The following is a 25,965-nucleotide window of genomic DNA, read 5'->3' on the forward strand; positions in this document are numbered from 1 at the left end:
CTTTCCTTAACATTCCCTTAGCATTGTCTAAGAGAACTTAAAGATGTTTATATATAAATGTTAAAATGCTAATCAGTGATTCTAAAGCTTCTGTTACTGCCTGTCCTGTTATTGGAAGTGCAATTAGACTCTCCTGGTTTCACGTACTGTTATTGTCTGTTGCTTTTACTAGCAGGGCGTTTTCTGTCCTTTTATTTTTCATTGTCTTCTCAGTTCTATTCACTGGTTTATAATGAATAGGCTGGGATTTAGAGGCAAGGGCTTAAACATCAGGAAAAGATACTCTCGAATTTTCATTTGACAGCAGTTGTTCCTGAGAGAATAAGTCAATCTGTTAGAAAATTTACATAGAGTTTTTTCCTTCTATAATTATTTAAATTTTTAAAAGGGAAAAGCTGTACTATGTTTATTACCAAAATCAAGTCTATTGGCCGCTAGGTAAAACCTCATATTCTCAAGAAACCACAGGAATAATCCGTGGCCAAAACAGCACCTTGAAAATGCCATTGTGCTAAACAGATGGACAAGCATATCAGTTGCTACATTATAATTTTTCAACGGATGTTATGATTGGAGCCAGAATCCGGAGATTTATACTAAGTAGCTAGGAACACACTTGTGTTCAAATAAATCCTAGATGTTGTTTAGGTTCAGCATGGAATCCACAGTATTCTAGGAAACAGTATTTCAGGGGGCAGAATAGCAAAAGGTCGAGTGGGAAAGAAAACGCTGTGCATGTGGATAAAGGTTTCTTCTCATAGAGTCAAATGCATGGCTGCTGTCATCAGGGGCAAAGGATGTTCTGAAGAGTGAATCAACTCAGATTTACCCACACACTTCAAGAAAGTAATTTAGAAAACCGCAGAAATCCAAACATTCTTTCACTGGCTACTAAAATACCAAAAAAGAAATCAAGAGAAGTTTGTAGGACTTTTAAGAAGCTATTACTTGATCAGAATATTATTATAAATATATCAGAACATTTTTATCCTTGCTTGGTGGGAATTCAACCCTTCATGCCATCCAGGAAAGCTACAGGTTAGTAACTAAACTAACCTAGTCTGTTGTCCCTAACGATTTTCTGCTGACAGCCAGCCATGGTGGCTCACGTCTGTAATCCCGGCACTTTGGGAGGCTGAAGCAGGCAGAAAACCTGGGGTCAGGAGTTTGAGACCACACTGGTCAACATGGTGAAACCCTATCACTACTAAAAATACAAAAATTAGCCAGGTGTGGTGGCAAGCACCTGTAATCCCAGTTACTCGGGAGGCTGAGGCAGGAGAATCGCTTGAACCTGAGAGGCAGAGGTTGCAATGAGCCAAGACTGTGCCATTGCACTCCAGCTTGGGTGACAGAATGAGACTCCATCTCAAAAAAAAGAAGATTTTCTGCTAACCATAATTGAACTAATGAACATTTGAGGGGTAACGAGTTTCCATATGGAATATACTAAAATTTGCTCCAAAATCAGTTGCCTTCATGAGTTTCATTTACACAGCTCCTAAACAGGAGATTTAGATGACATTTACTCCCCTGGAATGCTGACTATGTATTCTTCTTTTTAATAAATAGAGATGAGGTCTCACTATATTGGCCAAGCTGGTCTCGAACTCCTGAGCTCAAGTGACCCTCCTGCCTTGGCCTCTCAAAGTACTGGGATTGTAGGTGTGAGCCACCGCACCCAGCCAGTCACTCAGCTTTTGAGGGTTCATCATCAACTGCACAAAGGGGAGAGGAGGAGCAGTGGAGGGTGGCACACCAGTGGCCACCTTTCCTCCTTCCCAGGCACAATACCTGTACAGGATGCAAAGACCCGTCAGTCAAGTCAATGGGGATGCTTTAAACATTTTGCGGGGGTCACAAAAATTTTACCTAGTTTATTATCCCATGTTGACGTCAATTCCTGGCAAAGGGGTGGGGGGCTGTGGTCTTATGAAGCTGGTCTTGTGAAGCTGGGAGAAGGTGTGAGCATATGTGAGAACACAGCACTGTTTGCAATCGTTTGAGCTGAAGCTGCTTTACAACACTACGCATTCTTTGGGGTTAATGTGTTGAAAATGTCAGCTGAGTGACTTTCACCACCAGCTGCGCCCCTAACACCGTGTTGCACCCAGGCTTGGGAACCACGGCTGTGGCCTGTCGTGCTGTGGTTGCTTGTGGCTCTGGGTCCTTCCCACCTGTTGCTGTGTCCGTCAGTGTGGCAGAGACCGCCGACTGGCTGGAACATATGTGCTATTTCTGTGCATAGGATGTGAGTGAGTATATGCCACAGTTAGTCAGATCAGGATATGAGTCAGATCATATTATAAAGTGATACAAATAACTGATCTTTAAAGCATTCTGGAAGCATTAATCCATGTGTCAACACTATTGTAAGGGAGCTACAGTTTCAAAGACATTTATGATTACTAAGCAAAGGAGAGATGCTGCAAGACATGGGTGAACAGAGTTGGCTAAAGACCTGTGAAAACAAATGCCTATGGTGGAAGCCAAAATTTAGAGGCAAAAAGAAAGATTTGCCAGGACCACATGTTTCTCTGGCATATTCAGTCAGAAATGGAGAAGTAGTGAAATACAGGCAGCTCAGAAGAGCTGTGGAACAGGGGCCTGCTTTATTTTCCTATTAAAACAAAACATACTATCCACAGAGCCACCTTTCTGGGGCTAAATTAATGGTCCTAAACTGACTCTTTGAAAAATTTTGATTGGCACTGAGGCATAAAGATACACCCAAAAAGATGACCATATACAGTACTATTCACAAGCATAAAAAACTATTAATGGTCATGATGTCCACAAATCAGCAAAATGAACTTTATTATGTCCCTCTACCGGAACCCAAGCAGCTATTAAAGGGAATGAAATAATCTGAATATAGTGGCATGGAATGATGTCGAAGATAGACTGTTATGAGGAAAAATCAAGTTGCAGAAAATGCGCATGGTTAATCCTATTGCTGTTAGAAATGTGTTTGCATATGCGCAGGAAAAAGTCTCTAAGAAGCGAGAGAAAACCATTAATAATTGTTATCTGTTATGGTGAGTTTTTTTACATTTTTATTCATTGAATCCTTTGCAACAAACATCTATACTTTTATAATAGAAAATAAAGCCAACAAGATACTCATGAGAGAATAGCACTAACCTGTTTTGTCCTATAATTGCAAGGTTCTTGGAGGCCCAAGAAGGGTGGCCTTAATGGCCCTTCCTTAGCTGGGAAGTCCCTGACTGAAACCGTGAAGGCACAGCAGGTGAGCCCTGGAGGCCTTGGCTCAGCGCAGCCCTGAGCTCTCTGCGGGGCCACAGAGAAGCAAAGGTAGCATTCCAAAAATGCCATGAGAAAGGAGGGCTTATTGGCCTTAGAATCCCTTTCTTTACCCTTTCTTTCCCTGTCACGGGACCCTCGCTGGCCTATGCAACTGCACTTCTGCTTTGTGAGCTGTGGGGCGTTCACTGCCTGGTCATGACCTGTGGCCGTGACCCCACACAGGCTGCTGTTCAACCTTGGCATGCCCCGACTTCTCAACACGGTGCTACCGACTTGTTGTTCAAGGGGTTGTGAAGAGTTCTCAGCCAGAAGTGACACAGAAGTGACAGCAGCAATGTCTCTGCTCCATCTTCTCCCTCCCAGCAACCCGCCTTTGTTTCAAGGGCCTGGGAGAGGGAATTTCTTGACCTGTCTCTGGAACTGTGACGGCAGGAACCCCATCCTGACCCTCCCGGTCATGCATTTCCTCTCCATAAGTCAACTCTGTCCTCTGGTCTGCCCTGATGTCCCCTTCCTCCAGGAGGGAGGGAGACAGCAGGCCCATCTGTTTTTTTTTTTTTTTTGAGATGGAATTTCACTCTTGTTGCCCAGGCTGGAGTGCAGTGGCACGATCTTGGCTCACTGCAACCTCCGCCTCCCAGGTTCAAGCGATTATCCTGCCTCAGCCTTACAAGTAGCTGGGATTACAGGTGCCCGCCACCATGCCCAGCTAATTTTTTGTACTTTTAGTAGAGACGGGGTTTCACTGTGTTGGCCAGGCTGGTCTTGAACTCCTGACCTCAGGTGATCTGCCCGCCTTGGCCTCCCAAAGTGTTGGGATTACAGGCATGAACCACTGTGCCTGGTCCTTTTTTTCTTTTTCCTTGAGATGGAGTCTTGTTCTGTCACCCAGGCTGGAGTGCAGTGGTGTGATCTCAGCTCATCACAGCCTCCACCTCCCAGGTTCAAGTGATTTGCGTGCCTCAGCCTCCCAAGTAGCTAGGACTATAGTTAGGACTACAGGTGTGTACCACCATGCCCGACTAATTTTTGTATTTTTAGTAGAGATGGGGTTTCACCTTGTTGGCCAGGCTGGTCTCGAACTCCTGACCTCAGCTGATCTACCTGCCTCGGCCTCCCAAAGTGCTGGGATTACAGGCATGAGTCACCGCACCCAGCAGGCCCATCTGTTTTGACTACAAAGCACAGGTTTAGAAGCAGCTGTTGCCTCAGCCTTGCCTTGTGAAGGCTGGAGAAACCCCATGTCCTCTTCTGCATAAGCAATTTCTATTCTTCACAGATCCCCTCCGAAGGCATCACAGTCTCCCTCGTCACCCCCGAGCTTCCCTTAGGTAATTCCTACTCCTCTTTCAGATCACAGTTCAAATGCTGCTTCCTCTGGGAGCCTCTCTCAACACCTCAAGGCCAAGCCAGGTCCCCTGACATCCCAATATCTCCCAGTGTTTATCCCAGTTCTCATCTTCTGTTTACTCATGTGTAGCTTGACAAATAGCCCCTGGAGGGGCAGAATCTTTGATGCTATGACCTCCTGGTTGACTCTTGGGACCCCTTCAGCTGCCCAACAGCTTCCCTGAAGGACAGAGAGAATAAGACAGGAACAGAAATCCTCTGCTCACAGCAGAGAGGGCCTCAGCCAGCACTTGGTGGGGAGGGGCGGGGACGGGCACTGACCTCGGCTGATGCGCTGCTTTTCCCCAGAAAGGATGCCGGGGCTGTCGATGATGCTGATGCTCTTCAGGACCTGATTTGGCAGCTGGGAGCACATGAATCTGGAAGAGACGGATCAAAGGAGGGGTCAGACACTGGGCATCGCAGAGTGCTACCATGGGGGTCCTTGGCCTCTCTGGGCTTACTGACCTCTGTAAAGAGGGGCCCTGAAGGAGACTGACAGAAACTGAAGATGCCTAATAAAGCCATCTGTGAAGCAGGAGCTTGGAGGAGATTGACAGGATCCACCCACACCACAGAGAACAGATGCTGGTCCACGGGACAGGTATGGGAGGTGCACCGGCACCTGCTGCCACCTGCCACCTGATGCCTTTCTGTTCACTTTGATTTTAGCCAACAGTTATTGGGAATAACTAATAATCCTTAACCTAAGAGAGGTTAAATAATGCTTAGGGTCACTCAGAGTAGGGCCTTAAACCCAGGTCAGCCTGGCTACAAAGCCATGGGCCTCACCTCTCCCCATTCCATGCTGGTCTCTGGTCAAGCATCTTGGGCTTCTCCCCCTGGGAATCCCATGCCTTCTTCAGGGTGCACTGCCCCACTGGGCTGGAGAGCCCCAAGCTGCCTGCACCTTCCCTAGCATGAAAGCTGGAGGGACTGGGGCCTGTTTCCCCGTCTGATGCCCCCAGGACTTAGCATCCAGCCCGGTGTCCCCTATGGCTTTAGGGCTAGGAAGGGGTAGGCACCGGTGGCACCCTACACCCTCCAGGTGCTTAGGAGTCCTAGGGGAGCTGGAGAGAGGGTGAGAGGACCAGGCTGGGGGAAGCCCTGGCTGTAAGCATCTTTAGGCCCCTCTCATTCCTCACTTGCCTGACACCATCTCCTCCTCCTGATCCTGGTCCCTCCTCCCTGTAGTCACTGCCTTTGCATCCATCCCACGGAAGCAGGGTGGGGAGGAAAAGTCTAGCCTGTGGGTCAGCAGACCTGGGTTCAAGTTCTGCCCAGCGTTTCCCGATAATCTGCTCTGGGACTCTGGATAAGGGCCTCCCTGCTCTGGGTCTCATGTTCCTCACATGAAAACGGAGGCTTCCCGACAGGGTCTGGTGATGCCCTTTTAGCTTTTAGACTGAGTAACACCATGAGTGGCCGTAGGAAGCGCTTTGTCGCTTCCATCCCGGGCACCAGGGCCTGGGCTGGACCTTTGTGAAACACTGTGTATGTTTAAGGCAGAAACTGTAGAATGCCTCTCCTTTTCATGTACTACGGATGGCTGACATCTGCATCTGTGTGGGCAGAAGCTAAGAGCTCAATTCTTCCATGCGGTGGATGTGGTAGGGATTACTCAGAAAGTAAAAATGCTGGGAATGCAGGACAGGGAGGCCTGGCCAGCCTCCACAGAGCACATGTGGACAACGCAGCCCTGGGTACAAGCGGCTGCCACTGACATTTCAAAATAACTTTCTCTGAAGGGGCTCGGGACATGATTTTCACACAGTCTTTCCTACATTTTCAAATCGGCCCAGGATGATGTAGGAAAAGATATTAGGATCCTTTTGCAGGTGGAAAAGTTGAAACACAAAACAGCTGACATTCTGAGGCTGTGCTGCTAATGCATGGCTGGCTGGAGACTGGAACCTACTATTTCTGATGTCAGGGGGTAGAACTCAACCCACAAAGTCAACCTCATCACATTAAAAGGAAAGTGTCAAGTTAGTGGAAGAGAAGCCCCCCATTTCTGCTTGTCTCCAGACACTTGTGCACAGTCTCCTCCTGTACCCCAACCTTTCAATAAACCCCACCACCCAACACGGGGAGAGACTGGAGAGAATAAAGCACGTGGGGCTCACCAAGCATTCTTTGTAAGTTCACAGAAAAAAAAACCCACCAGGCCATTATTCAATTCTCTAGAATTGGGGTAGGAACGGGGCTCTGGGCGCATCTGTGGTGAACCTCGTTTCTTGTCAGGAATGACTGTCTCTCAGTGCCGTCCCATCCTTTCCATCGGATGGCCCGAGACATCTGGCACAGTTGAACATATCACATCTGTGTGAAACGATTTTCTGCAAACTGTTCCCGTGGAATGGTTGATCTGTTCCCCAAACCACAAGCTCACACTCAATATCCATTTTTCCAAAATACCAACTCCCTAGATGCTGGGTGAGGCTAACAGAGGGGTTCAAAATTCGCACACTGGTCACTCCGTGTGTAAAGCGACAGCCTTTCCACAGCTCCCAGTCCTCCTGACATGACAGTGGCGGCCAGCACAGGAGCCACAAAGCAAGCCACCGTGAGATGCGCTGATGTCACCACACGGCATCGAGGGTGCAAAGTGAGGCGCCGAGGATGGCTGAAAAAGAGAGGACGAGGAGGAGGAGGGGGAGGGAGAGCTTTGGCTGGGGGCACCCCAAGAATGGGCAGCTGGGGTTATATGTGCACAGCTGGACTCTTCTTCCTGAAAGACAGTGTCCAGGGTTGAGAGGCAGGCAAGAGAACAGGAAGGAGCACTGAGATGCTGTGGTGCCACACTCATGCTGCAAGGTGGGAACTCCATACCGACGTGTTCCTATGAAGTTACGCTGGTATCAGAAAAAATCCTAATGCTGTTCTAGCAATTGTGACTCATGCTTCTGCTCTGAGAAAGGGAGGTGCATGGCAAACTTACTTGTTTACATAAAAGCAGTGCCATGGTAGTCGTAGCCCAGTAATGAAGAACTGGGGCTATGCAGTCAGCACTGCCAAGTTCATGTCCCGGCCCCATCACTGCAAAACCGTGGGACTTGGCAAGTTATATCGTGTGACTCCTCTGCACCCAGTGTGCTCCTTTATAAGCAGAGGCTCACAGCCCTACCTGTAAGGTTGTGGTAAGCCTGCAGTTAATGTGCCCAGGAAGTGCTCTGAATGGTGCCTGACACCCAGTAAGAGGGCCCTGGCCAGCCCGGCTTACTGAAATGTTTCCAAGCACAGATTTGCTGTCTCAAGATGGATTTTCTACTCCTTCCTGGGGAGATTAACACAAGGAGGATCTGTGCCTTGCCTTCTACATTTGACGTAAAATATGCAGACATGTGCTGGTTAAACCCAGGAGCCTCACATGGCTTTTGTGAGTGGTCCCCATCTGAGGATGTCCTGATAAATGTTGTCTTCTGAAGTAAGAGAAGAAGTGGGAGCAACTGAAGATTCTAGGCTGGCCCCCCCAACTCCACATTCTCTCCACGTCTAAGGAAGGGCCAGGGGTAATGGAGAGGGCATAAAGTAATGATTCAGGCTATGAGGTCTCAGGCAAGCTGATAGGCGTCCTGCCACACAGTAAAAGGAGACAGTAAAGCCGGTGTGGTGACTCTCGCCTATAATCCCAGCACTTTGGAGGCTGAAGGGGAGGATCTCTTGAAACCAGGAGTTCAAGACCAGCTTGGGCAACATAATGAGACTTTGTCTCTACAAAAAATAAAATTAGCCAGGCATAGTGGCATGTGCCTATAATCCCAGCTACTCAGGAGGCTGAGGTGGGAGGATGGCTTGAGCCCAGGAGGTCGGAGCTGCAGTGAACTGTGATGGTGCCAGTGCACTACAGCCTGTGCAACAGAGTGAGCCCTGTCTCAGATAAATACATACATACACACACACATATCTACAGGAGGAGGGGGCAAGGAGATTACTCAAAATTTCCCCCAAACACTAAAACTCCAATTAAAAGATCAGCATTTTAAAAACTACACTTTTAGAAGAACCAGACAGTACCTTAATACTGATTTTGATTTCTCAGTGAAACAGTAATATCTGTAGCAGTTAGAATAAAATAGTACAAACATTTCCTGACCTCTTTCTGGGTGTCAGGCACAGTTCGAAGTACTTCCCATGCACATGAACTCCAGCCTTACTGCAGCCTTACAGGTAGGGCTGGAGCCTCTGCTTTTAGAGGGGGAGACTGGGCACAGAGGAGACACAAGCCATAACTTGCTGAGAAGTGATGGAGCCGGGACATGAACTTGGCAGTGCTGACTGCAGAGCCCAGGTTCTTCACTCCCGGCTACTACTGCCACGGCACACACTGGAACCACTTCTGTGTAGTGTATCATGCACAGGGCAACGTCCTAAAACAAAGAGGTGACGTGCCACAACCCTGGAACTCGCCCCCAAAGGGGCTTCCTTGTGTGGCTTGCTCTCTATCTAGCGGTATGGGATGTCAGGGTGGGGAACAGAAGGTAGGAGATTTGGGCTCCAGACGTCTCCCTTACTCATTTACTCTGAGACCTTGACCTTGCACAGGTCTCTAAACCTCTCAGCAATTCTACCAGCCCTGTGGACCTCCAGGTTTGCCATTAGGTTCAAATAAACCTAAGCTTACAACGCAGAGAGTATAGAATTGTTTCAAAGTACTTTGACCCCAGCCCACTTTATTGAAGAGGGTAAACCAGAGAGATGATACAACCTCCTAAATTTGTACAGTAAATAGGACACAACCCACAAAAAGACTGACAACTGAACTGTAATCATTCTTATTATGTGGTTCCACCACAAATGGCTGATCTTATCTTCCAGAGCCTAGGAGGAACCAGGAACAGAATTTCACATCCAGATTATAGCAAAGTCCCTGAGTGCCCTATTAGATTGAAACTAATTACCACTTTTAAAGGTTAGAGATGGTTTAAGACTGGCAATTTTATACGGTTCAACTTAAATATGTGCTTTTATAAATCGCTCCTGACTGCCACAGGGGAAAGCCCAGTGCAATGGCTCAGGCAGGAAGGTCTGCCCAAGCCCAGGGAGAAAGGCATTTCTGGAACATCAGGACCAGAAATGTACAGGCAGCTGCCAGTCAAGAACAATGGTTTAATGACCAGGGAACCACCACAAATCTTTTTTTATGTTATTATTTTTTTAGAGACGAGGTATCTCGCTTTGTTGCCCAGGTTGGTCTCAATCTCCTGGGCTCAAGCAATCAGCCCGCCTTGGCCTCGCAAAGTGCTGGGATTACAGGCGTGAGCCAGCCAGCAAATCTTGAGGCTAAAGATTAATGGGGAAAGCTTCAGCAAGTTTATTATAGAAAAGTGAACCATAGCACACCTGCACAAGACAACCCAGTTATTCCTTCAGATTAAAAAAAAAATTATTTTGTTGGTGAATCAAGAGTGATTCTTGGCAAGAACCTGTTTTCCTTAATTTCTGCAGCTAAATGGGCTGGGGGAAGCAGCATGTGCCTGGACTGATGTTGTGAACTTTATTAAGTCAGTTTTTAAAAATTCCCAGTGGTACTTAAGTGATTATGAAATGTTCAAAACTTGGCTGGGTGCTGTGCCTCATGCCTGTAATCCCAGCACTCTGGGAAGACAAGGCGAGTAGAATGCTTGGGCCCAGGAGTTCAAGACCAGCCTGGCTAATATGGCGAAACCCTGTCTCTACAAAAAATACAAAAATTAGGTGGGCGTTGCCTGTAGTCCCAGTAATCGGGAGGCTGAGGTGGGAGGACTGCTGGAGCATAAGTCAAGGCTGCAGTGTGCTGTGATCGTGTCACTGCACTCCAGCCTGGGAAACAGAGTGAAACCCTGTATGAAAAAATAAAAAAATTGGCCAGGCACAGTGGCTCACACTGTAATCCCAGCACTTTGGGAGGCCGAGGCAGGTGGATCACCTGAGATCAGGAGTTCAAGACCAGCCTGGTCAACATGGTGAAACCCCATCTCTACTAAAAAAATCAGCTGGGTATGGTGGTAAGTGCCTGTAATCCCAGCTACTCAGGCTCAGGAGGCTGAGATAGGAGAATGACTTCAACCTGGGAGGTGGAGGTTGCAGTGAGCTGAGATTGAGCCACTGTACTCCAGCCTGGGTGACAAGAGTGAAACTTAGTCTCAAAAAAAAAAATTTTAAAACTCAAAAACTAAACTGAATGAAGCCTCACTTCATTACAAACACAGAAGTAACAAATGGAGTACAAGCCCAATAATACCCCTGTGTATTTTATGATGGGTGAATCACCACTCGCACATAAGACAGTGATTATTTATCATCACCATCCTCAGGCTTAGCTAAAATGACCAAGCCCGGGAAGAGCTGTTCACATCCCTTCAGCTCAAAAGGAAGTTTCAAAATTTTAATTCCCAGAGCCAGTGATTCAAGTTATTTTTCAAAAAGAAACAGAGGCAATGAAGAAGTACATGAGATTAAGAATTTCTTCTGTGGAAGATAACAATTTAAAATAATACTAGATCCTAGACTAAAAATGTCTGTAGCTAACTGAATTTGAATATATATATATTCCCATTTTTCAGCAAAGCAGATTGAGGAATAACATAATATCTTATTCAAAAGCAGACTGACAGTGGAATGTCAGACCCCAATGCCTGGCACTTCTTAAACTGATCCAAGTACCCTGGCCTCTCAGAGGACCCAATGCTCTGGGTGCTCTTGGCTGTCTCCTCCTCTGTGGGGGGCAACTGCTTCCTGAGAGCAAACTCTGGAACGTCAACAAGTACCTCCCCAGAGCCGCTCCCAGATGGACCACTGAGGAATTCCTCCTGACTACAGCAGTCTGCTAGAGTTTCAGAATGTCCCACTAACACCGTTGCCACAGAACTCTTCATGTTCCACACTAAACTCCTTTTATTATTCAAGTATGGAATTTCTCTAATATAAACCTTTGTAGGATTTTATCTTCATTTCTCAGAAATGCACCATAGACCCCTTGTCGCTCCTTAGAAACCAACCTTGGAGGCTGAGACTCAGGCTCTACAGGTTTGCTTAATGGCGGAGGGTATTGTCACCCTCCAGGTATCACGTGGTACTTAATTCTTTTAAAGATGCCCCTGGGGGCTGATGCCCAAGCCGATACTCCTTAAGTAGAAGGCCAGGTAATGATGACCTGTCCCAGAGAGATTCTGGTGTGGCTGCCTGGGGGAGAAAGTTCTCCATGAAAACAAACAATTCTCTTGACTAGGTGTTACATTTTGACCTAGTTCCCAGAGAAGTATGCTATGTGAAAAGAAGTTTGCCTCTAGAGCTAACCCTGTGCTGTTCCCAGAGGGAAGTTATAATTATGTACACACATTTGAACGCCCTAACTAATTGACTCTTTCTTAAATAACTGCTGTGTGACGCAGTGGCGCTGTCCTGTGGATGCTACTTAATCAGGCTGTTTACTCTTAAATAGCTATGAGTTTATATGAGGCATATCCTTTACACATGAGCCTGACACACACGTGGCTAGAAGACAGAAACTCCTCTTGGCTGGTGCTGAGCAGAGGTGTGGGGTGGGGGACAGAGGACAAGGGGAAGCCTGGATTCCAGTCCCCTCTCTGCCTCTTCCTGATGGCCTCTCCCTGAGTAAGTCATGTCTTTGCTTTCTGCTTTTTCATCTGTAGATTGGCCACAGTATTGTCTGTGTTATCAACCCCGAAAGAATAATGTACATAAAATTATGTAAATGATGACTTGGGACATAATCACTGTCATCTTCATCATCATTACTAGAGGGCTATATTAGGGACAGCTTTACAAGTTAAATAGGGGGCATTGGGCAGTGAGTCCCAGTCCGAATATCATACTATTCGTCAGCTGGCCTGAGTTCCAATCCCAGCACTGATCTTATTGGTGGAGTGACCCCCTCCTGAAATTAAAGTAATGTCTTTATGCCTTGATTCTTCCCCTTACATTGAAGATAACAGTAGCACCATGTCACAGGGGTTCTTTGAGGATTTAAAGCTAATATACAAGTCTAGAACAGAACCTGACACACAAATGCCATATAATTATTATTGGTTTTTTTTTGAGATGGAGTTTTGCTCTTGTTGCCCAGGTTGGAGTGCAGTGGCATGATCTTGGCTCACTGCAATCTCTACCTCCCAGGTTCAAGCGATTCTCCTGCCTCAGTCTCCTGAGTAGCTGGGATTACAGGCTCCCTATCACGCCCAGCTAATTTTGCATTTTTAATACAGACGGGGTTTCTTCATGTTGGTCAGGCTGGTCTCGAACTCTCGACCTCAGGTGATCTGCTCGTCTTGGCCTCCCAAAGTGCTGGGATTACAGGAGTGAGTCACCGCACCCAGCCAATGCCATATAATTATTTGCTATTATTTTTCTATATATTATTCTGAATTCAATTGACACTTGCTTTTATAAGGCATGGATTATTTTCACCAAGTTTTAAATTCTGAGACATGAGCTTTGTCATTCAAAATCGTTCCTAAAAACTTTTCTGTACTCATCTGTCATGTGCTTGGGATTTGAAAAAAAAAACAAAATATTTTTTTGTTAGGAAAGTAAATCATTTGCCAAAATAAAACAAGCCAATAACCATTCTTCCTGGTTTCTTGCTTGTGAATAAAGACTTCACTAAGTGGGAATGTGAAAAAAGTGGCAGTTTATTTCATTAAGCCTTTTTTGGGCAAAAAGAGCCTCAGATAAAGGGCAGAGGCAATGAAACCAGAGGACCCCAGCAAAGCCTTCCACAGAGACGGATTCTGTGCCTTGCACTTTCTGGGGCCTCCCCTTCTGGTCCACTTCCCCTCTACCCTGGGCTACTCTGTGCTGAGAGATCCAGAGAGATGACTCTCTGGGGTTCTCCCACCCAGGGCTCAACTTCCGCTCCCACAGGCACTCTGGTATCAAACCAAGGCAGCTCTAGAGTTGAAGAGTAAACTCCTCCTAGAAAAGACAGCCCTGCAGTTTGGAAAAATCAACTGGACAGTGTTCCTATCACCATCAATAATATCATGGAACTTCTCTGGGACTCCATTCACATCACCTGCACATTTCTGTTCATCCCACTGCCAAGTTCCCTGGGTGCTTTCTTTGATTTGCAATAGGAGCATCAAAAAGCCCCTAAAGAAGAGTTCAGCTCCCCAGAGAGTTCCATTTTCACAGATGGCACCTGCGAGGGGGCCTGCACAGCCCTTGGCAGAGCCAGTGCACAGCATCTAGCACATCTAGCACATCATTCATTCCACAGTCCATGTGAATGGTGCCCCTGGAGTTGCGCCATGAGGTGCTTCAGCCTTTGGGAGGACAGCAGTCAGCTGGGAGGATCCATTCCTATTTTTAAAAACTTCTAGAAAGAAGATGTTGTCTGTCAGCGCTAATCCCACTTCCTCTCCCTAGAGAGGCTCAGATGACCCTAGCTCTATGCCTCCTACAATCCACTCCCCTAAATCAGCCACATGAAAGCTAGACCCAGGAAAGAGGGAAACAGAGAGGTGGGAGGGGGATGACAGGAAAAAAGAGAAAAGCATTACACGAAGGCTAGGGGTAGCAAATAGGAGGGAGGAAGGAAAGCAGATCCAGGACTGCAGCCAAGAGCACCAGCCGGCCTGTCTTCCCGACCCCCAGCAGCCCTCGGTTTCACTGGGAACTCTAATTAAAGGTTATGGGAGGAGTACAAATAAAACACATCTCCAAGTAAGGCAGAACCTCAGTGATCCCACAACCTTACATCTATAAACTAATGACCACATAGGCCGGGCGTGGTGGCTCATGCCTGTAATCCCAGCACTTTGGGAGGCAGAGGCGGGTAGATCACCTAAGGTCAGGAGTTTGAGACCAGCCTGGCCAACAAGGAGAAACCCCATCTCTATTAAAAATACAAAAATTAGCTGGCACTTGCCTGTAATCCCAGCTACTTGAGAGGCTGAGGCAGGAAAATCGCTTGAACCCGGGAGGTGGAGGTTGCAGTGAGCAGAGATCACACCACTGCACTCTAGCCTGGGAGACGGAGTGAGACTCCGTCTCCCATTCAAAAAAAAAAAAAAAGACCACATAACATAATCAGCTTTTTGTGTTTTTTGGTCTGTTTCCTCAGCCCTGCTCTGATGATTAAGGAAACAACTCAAAGCTGGGAGTGAGAAGAAAAACGGACAGGCAGGGAGGTGAGGGGACCTGTCCCAGAGTCAGCAGATAAAACCCGAGTGTCAGGTGAAGCTTAAGGTCCTCTAGGCAAAGCTCTCTGACTGAGGCCCAGTGCACCATGCCTGAGAGGTGGCCGTCTAGCCAGCGCTTAACACGGCTGCTGACAGGGAGCTCACTGCCTCACGAGGCAATCTAATCCATTTCTGTGCAGCTCAAATTATTAGAAATTTGTTCCTTATATTGTATAGCCTTTTTATTTTTTAACTTTTTAAATATTTTGCAGAGACAGGGTCTCACTTTGTTGCCCAAGCTGGTCTCAAACTCCTGGCTTCAAACAATCCTCTCATCTTGGCCTCCCAAAGTGCTGGGTTACAGGCCCGAGCCACGCACCTGGCCCTGTGCAGCCTTATAACGTCCAATCCTGGGCCTTAGCTCTGCACTCCCAAGTTACCCAGAATAGGCATAAATGATCATTTCCTATGATAGTCTTTCAAATATCTTCATATGATGAACATATTTTCTGACTTCTAGAGCAGACACTCTATTCTGTGCTTGAACCTTTATATGTAATTGCCAGTAATTCAAAGAAAAGGTTTAAACAGCCTGACCAAAGATGGCAGCTTGCTGGTCCTTACCGATTCAGGAAAGCATTTCCAAAGCGACTGAGCTTTCTAAATGGCTTTTTGGGGTCCACGACTAAAGCATTCCCTGGGGTGCTGCCCTCATTCTCTCCGTACATCACGGCGATGAAGGAGTCAGTGGTGGGCTCCGGGCCAATCCTCATGCCTGGGAAATCCTGCTCCAGTAGGTATCTGGGAGAGGGAAGAAGAAGAGAAAGCTTAGCATCTTGTCAGAGGCCAGAAAGCTGCCTGGGATTACCAATGTTTTACATAATCATTTAAAAACATAGAAACATAAGCCCCAAGAAAAGTACAGCAATCCTCATTTGCATTTCTGTTGATGCAACAGACGCTACCTCAAGAGAAGCGTACGGCGCAAGCCCTGTGCCGCCTGGAAGCTCTGCTCAGGCTCAGCCCCCTTAGGGGAGCCTCCCTGACCTGCATGTGGGTACGCCTCTTCTGTGGTCCCTGGGTACCCCGTGCCTGCCGCCAGTGTGGTGCTCACCGTGTGTACTGCAATTACTTGTTTGTGGGGCCTGCAAGGTGTCTGAGATGATGAGGGTAGAGCCACGTCCCAACCACACCAGGAAGGTGACCTTTGCCTTATAAGCCTTGAAGGGGCTCAAGGCAAAAACCTGCACAGCTTTCTGTAGCTCTCCACTCCTGCAACTAACAATCTATTTGGTCCCACACTATTTCTTTGTTTCTAAAAAGTCCTGACCCATTCAATGTAAGCCCACAATCTGTGACTATTTCCAGGGATAGAGAGAAAGCACCGAAAGCTGCTTCTCTATGCTGGCTATTAGAAAAAAATGAATTAAAAAAAAAAAGCACCGAATGCTATCAAATGCCAAACACAATTTTTCCATCTTTATAACAATGATAAATTAAGCCATCATTTAGATCTATGTTTTCCATGTAAACAAAACTGAATTTTTTTTTTTTTTTTTTTTTTTTTGAGACAGGGTCTTGCTCTGTTGCCCAGGCTGGCGTGCAGTGGTACAATCTGGGCTCAAACAATCATCCTACCTCAGCCTCCCAAAGTGGCTGGGACTACAGGCACACACTACCACGCCTGGCTAATTTTTTGTAGAAATAGGGTTCCACCATGTTGCCCAGGCTGGTCTTGAATGCCTGGGCCCAAGCCATCCACTTACCTTGGCCTCCCAAAGTGCTGGGATTACAGGCATCATGAACCACCATGCCTGGCCTAAAACTGAAATTGTTTAGCAATCTTAATGGGCTATACTCTAAACCTTTAATTGATGTCATTGCTAGTTTTAACTTCATCCAAAGTTTCTACGTTTCTGTGAAGTTGTGGCATCCCAGAATAGATACACCATTAAAAGATGTCTTCTAAATTTAGAGTGACTCTATCTGATGATATCTTTTATCTCTAAATTTAGAGAAAAAAATATCTGCTAATAGCATGCAGCATTTGCTGAGTGTTTGCTATATTCCTGGTATGGCACCGAGCCTTCTATATTGTTTTACTTCATGCTCTGAGGTGGATGATGACATTATCCTCATTTTATTTACAGATGGGAAAACTGAGGCATCAGAGAGGCCAAGCGGCTTGCCCAAGGTCACACAGTGGACGTTTGAGTGGAAATGGAACGCAAGCAGTCAGATTCCAGAACTTGCACCATCTTCAGAAATGGCCTTCAGCTAGTGGTTTGCTTGGGGTGAAGAGCAAAGCAAAGTTCAGGGCATCATTCCAGGGTGTGGCAGTGGGCATGAGGCACGAGGACCCCATTTCCTCTCACGTGAGGGGAAGAGCTCTCCACACTAGCTCCCTGAAGTCCTCTGGCCACCCTGATGATAAGGGCCATCTCTCCCTACTCTCCCTGGAGGAAAGCTGGGTTCAGGAGGTGCTACCATTTCGAAATGTGTTCAGATTTAATTTGTAAAATCTTCAAACGTTTCTCAATCAAAACCATTGTGTCAGCTGGGCGCAGTGGCTCAAGCATGTAATCCCAGCACTTTGGGAGGCCAAGGCTGAAGTTAGGAGTTCGAGACCAACCTGGCCAACATGGTGAAATCCCGTCTCTACTAGAAATACAAAAAATTAGCTGGCCATAGTGGCGCACGCCTGTAATCCAAGCTACTCTGGAGGCTGAGGCAGGAGAATTGCTTGAACCCAGGAAGCAGAGGTTGTGGTGAGTGGAAATCACCCTATTGCACTCCAACCTGGGTGACAGAGCAAGACTCCGTCTCAAAAACAAACAAACAAACAAAAACAAACCTTTGTGTCCCTAATAGACTAGAAATGTTCATGTTGATCAGTTCTTATACATTCCATATGAATCTGAGAAATACTGGTAAAAGCTACTGCGAGGGCATGGCCTACTCTGTGATACTCCAGCCTCTGGTGGAGTGTATCTAGAGCGTGTGGACTCCATATACCCACATGAATGTGGAATTGAGGTTTTACAGCTCCGCTGGGATCTCAAGTGTGAAGTCATTCAGCAGCGAGGCTGGAATTCAAAGCCAGATCACACACTTGCCTCCCCTCACCGTCCAGTCTGATTTTTATGCCCTGTGGCCTGGAGGAGGCTTTGCCTGGAGGCTACAGGAGACATTGAAAGAGGGGAGGGAGACTGCTAGGGAGAGACGGGCTCGGGAGAACAGCAGCCAGTGTCGCCACGGCTCCCTGCACAGATGGTTCTCAATTCACGAAAATGTGAGGTGTGGGAGTGGGTTTGAAACTTGACAGGCACTTTTCTACAGAATCAGTGCTAACAGCAGTGCTGGACTGGCTGAGATGGCCTACAAAAGGGTCACGCACACTGATAAAAGGAACGACTCAGACGAGAACTGCAGCATGTCCTCTTGGGGGAAGAGTTTGGTGTGGAGCTCCATCTCGGGTGGCTCATGGCAACATGCCCCTTCTTGGTACCTTCACCAAGCCTGGCCAGGAGGAGGCCCTCCAGACTCCAGCCAGGAAAGTGAGCATACGGACAATCACTCACACGGCACAGGTGCTGAAGTCAGCCATCACGGTCAAGGAGTGCCTGAATTACTTTCTGATGTTTCATTTCTATACAAGTACAGAAAATCCCACTACCTTTGAAATAACAGGGGTTTCAAGGAAAAACAGAAATGAAAAAATTGTTTAAAGAAGAGCAGATGTTTCCTACTTTCAAGTTTATATTGTAAAAGAAGCTAGAGTTTCCTAAGTAGCAACCCTACCAGACAGAACTTTAACAACAAATTATTTTTTGCATTATCAATTTGTTTAGTAATACTTTGATAATACAAAGTTAACATTCAGTGTTCAACTTCACTATCAAAGACATACCAGTAATGACACAGCATATTAACAAATTTTTAAAAACTCAGAATCATCAATGCTGGCAAGGGTCCTGTGAGGTAAATACCCTTATGTATGTTGGTGGGAGAATATGCTGCTCGAACTTCACTAAAAAGCAATTTGACAGGCCAGACGCAGTGGCTCACGCCTCTAATCTCAGGACTTTGGAAGGTGAGGCAGGTGGATCACGAGGTCAGGAGTTCAAGACCAGCCTGGCCAAGATGGTGAAACCCAATCTCTACTAAAAATACAAAAATTAGCAAGGCGTGGTGGCAGCTGCCTGTAATCCCAGCTACTTGGGAGGCTGAAGCAGAGAATTGCTTAAACCTGGGAGGCGGAGGTTGCAGTGAACTGAGATCCTGCCACTGCACTACAGCCTGGGTGACAAAGTAAGACTCCACCTCAAAAAAAAAAAAAAAGCAATTTGACACCATGTGTTAGAAGCCTTTAAAATGGGGGTCTTGCTGGGAGCAGTGGCTCATGCCTATAATCCCAGCTTGAGAGGCCGCAGGGTGAGGAGTTTGAGACTAGCCTGGGCAACATGGAGAAACCCCATCTCTACAAAAAAATACAAAAATTAGCCAGGTGTGGTGGTGTGCACCTATAGTCCCAACTACTTAAGAGGCTGAGGTGGGAGGATCACTCGAGCTCAGGGAGGTCAAGGCTGCAGTGAGCTGTGATCATGTCACTGCACTCCAGCCTGGGTGACAGAGTGAAACCCTGTCTCTAAATAAATAAATAAATAACAATCTAAAATGGGGGTCTTGCAGAGCTTGACCTCTAACAGGTCATGCTGGTGTTATTTGAAGCCCTGTTTCCTCTCCTCACTTGGGTGGTCATTTCCTGCAGGGCATGGTCTATATACTCAGTACTAGAACCTGGAAGTCTGGCAGGAATGATTTGATTCAGCCTCTTATCTTTACAAGTGACAAGACTGAAGGTTAACACAGGAACGTGGCTTGTTGCTGGTTGAACTCACGAGTAATCACACAGGGTGGCCACACAGGACCCAGAACCTGCAGCCCTTTTCTCCTGGCCCCAGGCTTCTGCTCTTACACCAGGCACAGCACCATCACCCTGGGGTCCCACATTGCCCCCAGCTCCCTGGTGCTCTAAGCAGGGCCTGGCAGACCCCTGAGTTGACATAAGACACTCTAAGCTGATTGTCCTGAAGACATTTTTCACTGGGGTATTGCTGAAACTCAGATGCATTTATGTCACACTGCTGGGTAGGCAGGTGCATGTCAGTGCAGTGAGGGAACTTGGAACAACCAAGACACCAAGTGCCTGACATAGAAAAAGGGAGAATGAAGTGATGGATCCACTCACAGAGAGCTGGAAGGGAAGAATCGGAGCTGATGCTGAGGTGCAATGCGCATAAATGGGTCAATCACACAGCCGCACGGGACAGGCTGATCAACTGTGTTAGACATTTCTCGCTGGGGGAGTGCCTCAGAGGCCTTCCCAGAGCAATGAGGTTCAGGGACTCTAGTGTTATCTGCAGCAACAACAATTCAAGGAACAAGAGGACACAGGAAGACCACCGTGATTCAGAGCTGATTAGCCCCTCCACAGGCATCCTGTGCTTTGGAGACTTGATTTTTGTCCTTGGCTCCACTTTGCTCCCCTTTTCCTGTGTTCTGGGAGAGGCCTGCCAATTCCAGCAGTGATTGCTCCAAGGTTCTCGAGCCAAGTCATCCACATAAAAAGGTACAGACATTTGGATTCCAAGCTGCTGGGCGGAAGGGATGGTGGGGTGGACAGGAGACCTGATATCCCCTCGTCCTGGTCCGATGAGGTCCCCAGTTCACTCATCCAAGTGGCTTTGGGGCATGCTGGCTGCCAGTGCTTCAGCCTAAGCTCACAGAGCTACTTTGATGCAAGAGTATATATGGATGGTGTCTTTGTTTTTTCATTGCTTAGGCTAGATTTTATTTTTTTAACTTCATAGAAGTGAGTATCAGCCAGGTGCAGTGGCTCACGCCTGTAATCCCAGCACTTTGGAAGGCTGAGGCAAGTGGATCACTTGAGATCGGGAGTTTGAGACCAGCTGGACCAACATGGAGAAACCCCGTCTCTACTAAAAATACAAAATTAGCCAGGCATGGTGGTACATGCCTAATCCCAGTTACTTGGGAGGCTGAGGCAGGAGAATTGCCTGAATCTGGGAGGCGGAGGTTATGGTGAGCTGAGATGCGCCACTGCACTCCAGCCTGGGCAACAAGAGCAAAACTCCAACTCAAAAAAAAAAAAAAAAAAAAGAAGTGAACATCATTTGTGACAAGGGGAAGAAAAAAACTCTCGAGATAGTGAAAACGGAGATACTCTCAACATGTCCAAGCACCATCTTCTCAAAGATGAGCTTAAGAATGAATAAAAACCAAACAAATCTAAGTGGCACAATATTCAAACTTTGACTCCCCTGGATATTCATCCTGCATTCTCTGGATTTTGACTGTCACACAGGTGCCTGGAGTAGTGGGCAAAGCATTACACTTTAAAGAAATAGAACTAACGTTTGAGGACTTGTTACATGCTAAAGTCTTCACGTGAATAGTCTCATTTCATCCTAATTACCTTATGGGCAGGTACTATTTCTATCCCTATTTTACAGATGAGGAAACTAAGGCTCAGATAGGTTTAGTGGTTTATTAAGATGAAAGATTTCTTACTCGTCTTGTGAGTACACCACCCACCCTAAATCAGAGCCTGAGAGGATGAGTCAGGTTCCACTGGGAGTGTTTACAGGAACATGTCCTGTGAATCATAACAAATACACAAATGTAGGATTTAAAAAATAATATAGCACATACATTTTGAGTGCTGTATGAGCATTATTTTTAAATTCTCAAGCCAAATCTAAAGAAATGGTTTGTATGATGATAAACGGAATCTTAAAATATGTTTGTGCATACCTTGGCATCTGTGCATGGAGTCTGGGGGTTCAATTCATTGCTATTGCCTGAAACATTTTTAAAATAAGTGTTGGAAAGTTTCATGTAATATATTTTTCTTGATAATACTTACTTGATCCACTATTTCACTAGGAGAGGGATGAAAAGGAAGGGTGGGTACTTCTACTCTGATTTGATTTCAGTCTGGAAAGATATTTTAAGAGCAGGTTCTGGCCAGGCGCAGTGGCTCATACCTGTAATCCTGACACTTTAAGAGGCTGAGGCGGGCAGATCACCTGAGGTCAGGAGTTTGAGACCAGCCTGGCCAACACGTGAAAACCTGTCTCTACTAAAAACACAAAAATTAGCCGGGTGTGGTGGTGTGGGGCCGCCTGTAATCCCAGCTACTCAGGAGGCTGAGGCAGGAGAATCGCTTGAACCCGGGAGGCAGAGGTTGCAGTGAGCCAAAATCGTGCCACTGCACTCCAGCCTGCGTGATGGAGTGAGACTCCATCTCAAAATTAAAAAAAGAAAAAAGAGCAGTTTCTATTGTTTAATCTATCCTCATGTTTCACTCCAGGAAAAATAAGTGGGAGAATCAAGCATTTATTACTTCCAAAGTCTCATAAGATAGGCCAAGTTAAATAAATATGTTCTAGCAAAACAGTATGACCTGCACTACCACTACTTCTAGATACTAACAAATGACAGATTACTCTGAAACCGCACTGTACAGTTTGTAATGCATTTCACACATTCAGCTTATTTCATCCTCACTGCCTATGGAGCAGGTACTTTTATCCCTAGTTTACAGAGGAGAAAACTGCTTATGGCCAAGTTAAGTAGCTTACAGAAGACCACATTAACACTGGGTAATGACTGCTTTTAACATTTTGATGTATTTCCATCCAGTCATCATTCAGTAAATGTAATTTTCCTTTATAAAACTGAGATTAAAGTTAAACAATTTTGCATCTTGATTTTTCACCATTAGTTTTTCCTCATGCCATTAAAAATTCTTTGAAAACATGAAATTTTTAATGGCTGCATACTATTCTAAGTTGAATATGTATCAATTTATTTTGCCATTTCCTAACTGTTAGGCATTTAAGTAGCTTTCCATTTTTTTGCTGTTATAAATAATGCTGAGGTAAACATCCCTCAACAAACATCTCATCTACTTAAAGTAAGTCTCCTCTGAATTACTGAAAAGCTAAGTTAGGCTGATCTTCACTTAAATTTTAAGTGTGAAAACTAAGTTTTATTTTCATTTTTCCTTTAGTTAAATCATTGACATGCTATCACTAGGACTGTTTGTTCAGATGTCACCTTTGAAACTGCTGGGCCTACTAAGGGAATGGACATTAGGCCATTGAAGCAAGAAACTGGAATTTGTTGGGTAAAACCGTTCGCATCTCAGGCTATTTTTCCAGCCATGGATGGGATTTACACTATTCTGGGCTGAGATGTGCTTGAAAGCACACTGCTGTCTACCTACTGCCATTACTTGTAAGCTGCTTCACTCCACCTTCCGTGCTATTTTGGGAGGAGGGTGAAAGAAAGGGAGGGGAAGTTTGCTGGAATCAAATCAGTTTCTTATAGTCCTATTTGTTTTTCCAGTCTTTCATTCGCTCGTGCAATGAATACTTACTGAGTGTTTCTGATGCTGTGACTTGTAATTTAGGAATCTGACAACAGACTTCAGCTTGTAAACTCTTTGATCTGGGAGCACTGTAAATTATCATAAGGAGCTTATAGAACACAGCATTTCCCAAAGTTACTTGACTATGGAACCCTTTTATTTTCTTTGAACACTTACGAATAATCTCCCACAACTGTATTCCACAGCACATAGGTTAAAGGAAAAGGCTAAAAAGCATCTAACAAACTCAATATCCATTCTATTTTTCCCCAAATAGAATCACTTAAATGAAATCCTTTTAAAACTAGTAACAGATAATTTCTTAATGCAATTAATTTATAGATAAGAAGCCACCAGCTGACAGGATCTCTTAAGGTGAAATAACAAAGGCCATATCATTAGAAGCTTGATATGAATGCCTACTTTCTGGTATTATGAAATATGGAACAGAAGGGGAGACAAAGTAATCACGAATATAACTGATACAGCTATCTATCTAGAAAACCTAAGAGAATCTACTGAAAAGCTGTCAAAATAACTTCTTGAGTCAAATGACCAGATACAAAACAAAAATGCACAGCTCAGTAGCTTCCTTACATATCCGCAATACCCCGCCAACAAATATAAGAGAAATAAAAAGCCCATTCACAAGAGCAACAGAGTATAAAATACCTAATACATTAATAATAAGACCTCCATAGGACCTGAATGAGTAAATGAATCACTTTTACAAAGCACGTAAAAAAGGTCTGAGTCAAAGCAATGCTGAGCTGCTGCTTGGGAAGAGCAAATACAAAAATGTAACTTAGAGACAGAATGCAGTTCCAGTACAAATGAATCCCAGTGGGAATTTTTGTTTTGTTTTGAAGAACCTAACTAAGAAAGTTCTTCTCAAAGAATGACAGAAAATGAGGACTGATAGCATTTGGAAAATAAAGAGTAATGAGCGCAGAAGGGTCTTGAGCTAAACTTACCAAAAAATATTTCAAAGGGACAATATTTAAGATGTTATGGTGCTGGCATAACAATTTACAAACAGAATGACAAGAGACAAAGGTCCTAACAGACCCAATATAGTATTTAATAACTTAGCATATGAGGGTGCCTCATGTGATAGCAGAAAAAGGTAGAATTATTTAATAATAGTGTTAGAAAATGACAAAAGACCAAAAAAAAAAAAAAAACCCACAACAAATATAATTGAGACAGATTTTACTTCCAGGTGGGTTAAAAAGTTAAATATTTAAAAAGTAAGCCTATTTTAAAAATAGGCAGAGCACGGTGGCTCACGTCTGTAATCCCAGCACTTTGGGAGGCCAAGGCGGGCGGACCACTTGAGGTCAGGAGTTTGAGACCAGTCTGCTTAACATGGTGAAACCCTGCCTTTACTAAAAAAATACAAAAATTAGCCAGGCATGGTGGCTCATGCCTGTAATCCCAGCTACTTGGGAGGCTGAGGCATGAGAACCGCTTGAAGTGGAAGGTGGAGGTTGCAGTGAGCCGAGAAAATACTCCTGCACTCCAGCCTGGGTGAGAGTGAGACTCTGTCTCAAAAAAAAGAAAAAAGAATATGAGTGAACATTTCCTGAGTCTTAAGATAAACAAGGATTTTTTTCTAACCAAAAAAGAATAAAAGACATTATGAAAGAGGAATAATTGTTAGATTTGATCACAAATATTAAATATACCTATATGAAAAAATATTACAAAAATTACAAGGCAAATTTAAAACTAGAAAAACAAAAAAACTTTTACAACTGTGACAAAAAATTGATATCTGTTATTGAGAAAAACATTTAAATTTATTTATAAGAACAAGACCAATACTTCAAATGAAAATTGGACAAAGTTCACAGACAATTCACAAAGTAATATGGATGACAACTATATTATATAAGTTCAATGTCATTGGTATGAAATAAGCAAATTAAAATAATTATTTTTTTAAATTTTTACTAGAATAACCAGCTTAAATTCTTTTCTGTTGAGTGCCCTACGGCTCACGCCTATAATCCCAGCACTTTGGGAAGCCAAGGCGTGAGGATCACTTGAACCCAGGAGTTTGGGACCAGCCTAGACAGCGCAGAGAGACCCCATCTCTGCAAAAAATAATAGAATTGGTGGGTGTGGTGGTGCAATGTATCTGTAGTCCCAGCTACTCCAGAGGCTGAGGTGGGAGGATTGCTTGAGCCCAGGAGTTTGAGGCTGCACTGAGCTATGATGGAATCACTGCACTCTAGCCTGGGCAACAGAATAAGACCCTGTCTCAAAAAAGTTTTTATTCCTATCAAATTAATTTTAATTAGTTTTACTAGCAGTTTGGTGAAATGGTGATCCTCATATTTCTGGTGTCTAATTTGGAATAACTTTCCTAAAATTTTCCTAGATACATAGATTTAGGAATATATACAAGCCTGAAAAAAAAAAATGTGTATGTGTGTGTGTGTATATATATATGTATATATATATATTTTTTGTTTTTTTTTTTTTTGAGACAAGGTCTTACTCTGTTACCCAGACTGAAGTTCGACCACCTGGGCTCAAGTGATCCTCCCACCTCAGCTTCTCAGGTAACTAGGACTATAGGCATGCACCACCATGTCCGGTTAATTTTTGCATTCTTTTGTAGAGATGGGGTTTTACCATGTTGCCCAGGCTGATCTCAAACTCCTAGAGTCAAGCAATTTGTCCACCTTGGCCTCCCAAAGTGGTGGGATTACAGGTATG

The 25,965-nt window shown here is 45.1% G+C and overlaps 1 protein-coding gene across 1 annotated transcript in view; it reads right to left on the reverse strand.

Annotated features, from left to right (window-relative positions):
- The window catches only part of EHD4 (EH domain containing 4), a 76,665-nt gene that overhangs the window by 41,736 nt on the left and 8,964 nt on the right, over positions 1-25,965 (reverse strand). The window contains exons 2-3 of the mRNA XM_012462426.2: positions 15,405-15,581; positions 4,939-5,036 (exon numbers count right to left, since the gene is read on the reverse strand). Coding sequence (XP_012317849.1) covers positions 4,939-5,036; positions 15,405-15,581 — 275 coding nt within the window. The remainder of the gene's footprint in view (positions 1-4,938; positions 5,037-15,404; positions 15,582-25,965) is intronic.

This window comes from Aotus nancymaae, unplaced genomic scaffold, assembly GCF_030222135.1.
Source record: "Aotus nancymaae isolate 86718 unplaced genomic scaffold, 86718_ANA_hifiasm-v0.15.2.pri h1tg000011l, whole genome shotgun sequence".
NCBI classification, from domain to species: domain Eukaryota; kingdom Metazoa; phylum Chordata; class Mammalia; order Primates; family Aotidae; genus Aotus; species Aotus nancymaae.